General features: G+C 56.6%; 1 protein-coding gene across 1 annotated transcript; it reads right to left on the bottom strand.

The window, feature by feature from the left end:
- Positions 1-1,581: 1,581 nt before the first annotated feature.
- On the bottom strand, positions 1,582-5,600 carry NEURL3 (neuralized E3 ubiquitin protein ligase 3). The gene is made up of 4 exons (XM_055121323.1): positions 5,519-5,600; positions 4,143-4,634; positions 3,053-3,124; positions 1,582-1,799 (listed from the first exon to the last, which is right to left on the bottom strand). Exons 1-4 carry the CDS (start codon positions 5,598-5,600, stop codon positions 1,582-1,584), a joined length of 864 nt encoding a protein of 287 aa, XP_054977298.1.
- Between the last annotated feature and the right edge of the window lie 267 nt (positions 5,601-5,867).

Here is a 5,867-nt window from a genome sequence, read left to right on the forward strand (position 1 = left end):
TATATATATATATATATATATATATATATATATTCAGTAGTGTTCTATATAGTTTATATATTCATGTATATTCTATAATGACCCTATATTTATTTATTATTTTCTGTAAGTCACAGCATCTCTTACGAATCATTCAAAAATATTAGGGTGAGGGGCTGGAGCAATAACACAGCAGGTAGGGCGTTTGCCTTGCACGCGGCCGACCCGAGTTCGATTCCCAGCATCCCATAGGTCCCCCGAGCACCACCAGGAGTAATTCCTGAGTGCAGAGCCAGGAGTAACCCCTTTGCATCACCGGGTGTGACAAAAAAAAAAAAAAAAAAGCAAAAATAAATAAATAAATAAATAAAGTATTAGGGTGAATGGGGGTGTGGGGGGCTTGGTCAGAGGAGAGAGGCTTCCAGGACCCTGAGCTTTGCTCTAGGAGGCACCCCTAAGTCTCAGACACCCCCAAGTCTTTTCCAGGATATTCAGGGATGGCTTTTTTTAGCTTGTAGAAAAAGCAAAAAAAAAATGGCTTTTTCTAGGAAGAAAGTGGAGAGATTTGAGAACATCCTTTGACCTGAAAACCTACTCCTCACTTTCTTCACTACTCACTAACGAGACAAGTACTTCACTTCCACTGTCCAGAGGAGGAAGCAGAAGTGTCCAGGCCAGGCCTCGGTGGGAGAGGAGGCTCAGGCCACCTCACCCACCAATGTCCCTGCGGGTGGGGTGTGTGGGCATCTCCAGAGGTGCCTATTAGCGTGGTTTCTAGTACAATAAAAATAGATCCAAAGCCCTGTTTTAGCTCTCCCCCTAGAGAACAGACTAGAGACCCCCCCAAAGGTCCAGGTGTTATGTGCACCCCCCACCTGCTGACGGGGATCCAAGCCAGCCCCTTCATTCAGGAGCCAGCACCTCGGCCAACCCCACGTCTAGGACAACCAGAGCAAAGCCCAGTTATGTCTGGGATGGGGGTAGGGTCCCCAGGGCTGTGTTCTCAGAGACCCCCAATTCCCGTGGCCACAAGCCCAGCAGTGTCTGAGGAGGACAGGACAGTATGTCCCCAAATGTCCTAACATCCCGACCTGCCATGGCTCCACCCACTCCCAGTGATGGCCACCAACGAGACATATTCACCACAAAATCATTCATAAAACATTTTATTTGCACCTCTCAGGAAACAGTAAGGGAAGGGGCAAGGCCATGTGTGCAGGCTCTGTGCCAGTTTCACGGCAGGACAGACGGACGCTCACTCAGATCCACGGCCCAGAGCATGAGGGCATGTGCCCACTGCCTCTCGGGCTGTGCACAGCGCGCACCAAGCCCCTGCGGTGGGCAGCCCCGGGAGGTGCCCCTCTGACCTAAGGCCCTGCTCTGCAGCTGGTTACCTACCCCCCTAAGGAAAGTTCCAGAAGGAGGAGCTCCTCCTTGCACCACTGGCCCCATGCTGTGGTGGAGACGGAAAGCGCCAGTGCCCCAGTGTCCTTCAACCTCTGCCACCCCAGTAACAGACTTCAGACTTCAGACTCTTCCTGAATCTTCTCTGGAAAGAGGCAGAGCTGCCCATCACACCCCCTGTGGGAGCAGCGTTCAGGGCTAGGTCCAATCTTTCACCTGCATGGACTCAGGGGCGTCCCTGAGTCCCTGGAGCAGGCAGAGGGAGCCCACCTCCTGGATCTCGCTTCGGCACAGCGGGCATGTGGCTGTCTCCCTGAAGACCCGCCAGGCACAGTGGCTGCAGAAGTGGGGGTGGCCGCAGGGGACCAAGAAGGTGTCAGCGGTGTGGTGGAAGCAGATGGTGCAGTCCTCTGCATCTAGAGGGTGACAGCACAGATGAGTGACCCATGGGGCCTGGTGACCAAGGCAAAGTCCAGCACAGAAAACAGTGCCTTCAAGTTTGAAGAACATTCGTTGGGAGAAAATGCTCACGAGGCGAGGCTGGAGCGATAGCACAGTGGGTAGGGCGTTTGCCTTGCACTCGGCCGACCCGGGTTCAATTCCCAGCATCCCATATGGTCCCTTGAGCACCGCCTGGGGTAATTCCTGAGTGCAGAGCCAGGAGTGATCCTGTGCATCACCAGGTGTGACCCAAAAAGAAAAAAAGAAAAAAAAGGAAGGAAGAAATAGAGAAAGAAAGAAAGAAAGAAAGAAAGAAAGAAAGAAAGAAAGAAAGAAAGAAAGAAAGAAAGAAAGAAAGAAAGAAAGAAAGAAAGAAAGAAAGGAAAAAATGCTCACGAAGAAATCAAGTGGGGGAAAGTAAGAAGAACATCAGTGACATAGATAACATCTTGCAAATATGATTTAGGAAAAAAATGGAAAGGTAGGGCCAGAGAGATAACACAGTGGTTAAGGTGCTTGCCTTGCACTCAGCCAGGTTGGGTTCAATTCCTGGCATCCTGTCAAGTTCCCTGAGCACTGCCAGGAGTGATTCCTGAGTGCAGAGTCAGGAGTAAGTCCTGAGCATCACCAGGTGTGGACCAAAAACCAAAAAACAAAACAGAAAAGGGAAGAAATGGAAAGGAATCCCCATGTGTGACTACAGACTGGGGTGGGGAAACCTTCAAACAGAGAGGAAGGGTGATTTTTTTCTTTCTTACTGTCTTCTTTTGGGGTGGGAGGGGCTGGTTAGGGGAAGGAGGTAGAGCAAGGCACTCCCAGCAGTGCTCAGAGGATACTCCTGGCTCTGTGTTTAGGGATCACTCCTGGTGGTGCTCGGGGGGCCATATAGAGATGCCAGGGATTGAAGCTGGGTCGACCCCCGTGCAAAGCAAGTACTCTATCCACTGTACTATTGCTCCAGCCCCTGGATAGCTTCTTAAAGGCAGGGACAGAATGAAATCTGTTGAGGAATATGCTCTTATAATTTACGAAGTGAGTGAACATTCTAGAAGGCAGATTTTAGGGTACTTTCAGCTGTTCAGTTGTCAGGGCAGGGTCTTTTGGCCTGAGTCTGTGAGAGCCTCAGCATGACTTGAAAAGATTTTACTGAGCTCCCAGGGCCCGTGTCCACTGGCTGCCCCGGGACTGGTGTCTTCAGGGAGTCCTGGAGGCTAGGGAAACCTCTTACCCTCAGGCGCTTGAGGAGAGTCACCATCCGCGAGCTGAGGCCTGGGTGTTGGGATGATGTTGGCTGTAGAATCTAAGACAGAGGCAGAGACACTCAGGCCTGTCCAGGGCACACCAAGTCAGGCCCCCACCCAGGGACAGAATCCATCACCTCTTTTTCTAGGGCTCCTCCCTGGCCGTAGGGTCTGTCCTGCCCATTCCTCCCCAAGCTGAACCAGCAGAGAATCCCTGCGCCTGCCCTTCCGCCAAGCCACAGTGGCTGCCTGCCAACCCAGCAGCATTACCCGCAGTCTCCACCTAAAAGCCCATCAGAAGCCCCCAGGGCCAGGGAGACAGGGGCTTGTGGCCCCTCGGACAGCACGTCAGAAGGGGCTCAGCACAGTGGTAACAGTGATATTGAAAACAGGTATTTCTAGGGCCTCGACAGCTCCTACAAGGCCAGGGCCACCAATACCAGCAATGCCGCATAGAGGGCTCCTTGGGGGACCTGCTCTCACATGTCCCCTCCCCCTCGCAGCTGGAGGGATAGTTCTTATTTCTGCTCTTTCTGTGGGAATGTCTGGCCTCTTCTGCTCCTCGAACTCATGCTCATGTCCCTTGTTCCCTAGTGAACTCCCCACCCCCAAAGTTCTTCCTCCGTGAAACTGTCAGCCCTGTAGCAGATGTTGTGGAACTGATCGCACATCCTCATCGTTCTGAGAGACCAGTGCCAGTGTTTATGTCGGGTACTGGGCACGAAATGATGATGATGATGATGATGGAGAAACGGATTGAGTAGGAAGGAAGGCACGTTCTTCCAAGAGCACCAGGTTGGGACTGGAGCAATAGCCCAGTGGGTAGGGCATTTGCCTTGCAAGCTGCCGACCCGGGTTCGATTCCCAGTATCCCATATGGTCCCCTGAGCACCTCCAGGAGTAATTCCTGAGTACATAAGCCAAGAGTAACCCCTGTGCAATGCTGGTGTGACCCAAAAAGCAAAAAAAAAAAAAACAAAAAACCAAGAGCACCAGGTTGGGGGTGCAGAGACTCTGACCTCACTCCGCCTCCCAGGGGATTCAGGGGATGTGCCGAGGCTCCGCCCCTCGCCTCACCCAGCAACTCGATGGCCTTGGTGGTCCCGTACACGTCCATCACGGCCCAGAGCGGGGCGCCCATGCGCAGGTCTTTGCGCAGCAGGAGTGGGGGACCCGCGTTGACCTCTGCGAAGAGCCAGCCGCGCTGGTTCACCCAGAAGCTGACCACGCTCCCGGCGAGCACGCAGAGCTCGGGCAGCTGCGCGGCCCACGTCGGGCTCTGCTGCTCCAGGTCGGGACACACGAAGGGCGGCAGGCAGGACGCCGACACGCGCGCGGGGTCCAGGCGCGTGAAGCCCACGCGGAGGCCGCCCTGCCAGCGGCCCTCGTTGCGCAGCACGCGCAGCGCCACCCGCTCGCGGGGCTGCACCGGCCGCTGGCTGAACACGATGCCGTCGTGGAACGTGGCGCGCCTGCCCGCCACCCGCCGCCGCTCGTCCAGGAGCACCTGCGCGCCCTTGGCCTCGGCGTGGAAGCAGAGAGTCTCCGGGAGCGCCCCGAAGTCTGCGTCTGCGTCGGGGCGGGAGGAGAGGGGATGAGTGCGGGCCCGCCCAGACCCCAGGACCCCAGGAAACGCGAGAGAGCTCTGCAGCCCCAGCCCCAGAGACCGCCCGTCCCCCACCCCACCCCTGCACCGAAGGCTTGGCTCCCTGCCTGGACGCTCCTCTACGAACATGCTGGCCACAGCCCCGCGCAGCCTCCGCAGTCGCCCGGCATGAGCTCTGGGGCCCGCTCCGTGCAGGGGAGCGCAAAGAAGCTCAGTGCGCGCCAGTCAACCGCTGGCCCAGGGAGGCAGGGGAAGGGCACAGGGAGCCCGGAGCACCTGGCTGTCCACAGGCCCCTCGGGGTTGTGGCCCAGCGGACAGAGACCTGCCCTCATCCTGCAGCGGCCTTTGGGGTAATTCACTGCGGCCCCACCGGGTTGCAGCCTCCTGCACCCTTTGACCCAGGCCGCCTGGTGTCACCCCACTCCCTTGGGGAACCTCGGGCATGTAGGTCTATCATCTTGTCCCCCATGGGATTTCAGAAGGCCCTGACCCAACAGTCCTACAGGGACACTTTGCTGCTGCTGTTGTTGTTCACACCCAATGGTGCTTGGGACCATAGGAGTATGCTGGGATCTGAGTTGGGGTTGGTGCATACGAGGCAAGTGCCTAACCCCTGTACTGTCCCTCCAGCCCCAGACACTCTGGGTGGGGGAGACAGCACCCCACAGTGCTAAGGTCATGTGGAGCAGACCCCAGCCCTCTGAGCCATGTGCCTGGCCGGCTGCCACTCTTTCCAGCCCCATTGGCAGACAGGATCTGGCAGCTAGATCTACGGAGTGACTGACCCGGTGTCACCCCACCTCCCGTGCCCCCCTGCTCCAGCTGTGTGCCGGGCTGGACCGTCACCCCCGGCTGCTGGGGACTTCAGCCTCTGGATCTGGATCTCTGGCCTCTGGATCTCAGCCCCAGCAGGTGGGGCCCAGAGCATCTTGGCACCAAGGTTTCCGCAATCAAAGGGAGTGAGGTCAGTTCCCTGACCCACAGTCCCACCCCATGGCTGTGCCCCTCAGCTGCCAGCAGGCCTCCCTCTGTGCCCGGCTCCAGCGCCTCCAGCTCCCCATTTTCTCTTCCCAACACATCTGAGATTAGGGCGGAGGACAAGGAAACTGAAGCTGGAAGGTTATACCAGCCGCGCACGTGGGGGACAGCCTACCTCCTCTCCCTGTCTCTGCCTCCAGGGGACCCAGAGTGTCTG

This window comes from Sorex araneus, chromosome X, assembly GCF_027595985.1.
Source record: "Sorex araneus isolate mSorAra2 chromosome X, mSorAra2.pri, whole genome shotgun sequence".
Taxonomy (NCBI): domain Eukaryota; kingdom Metazoa; phylum Chordata; class Mammalia; order Eulipotyphla; family Soricidae; genus Sorex; species Sorex araneus.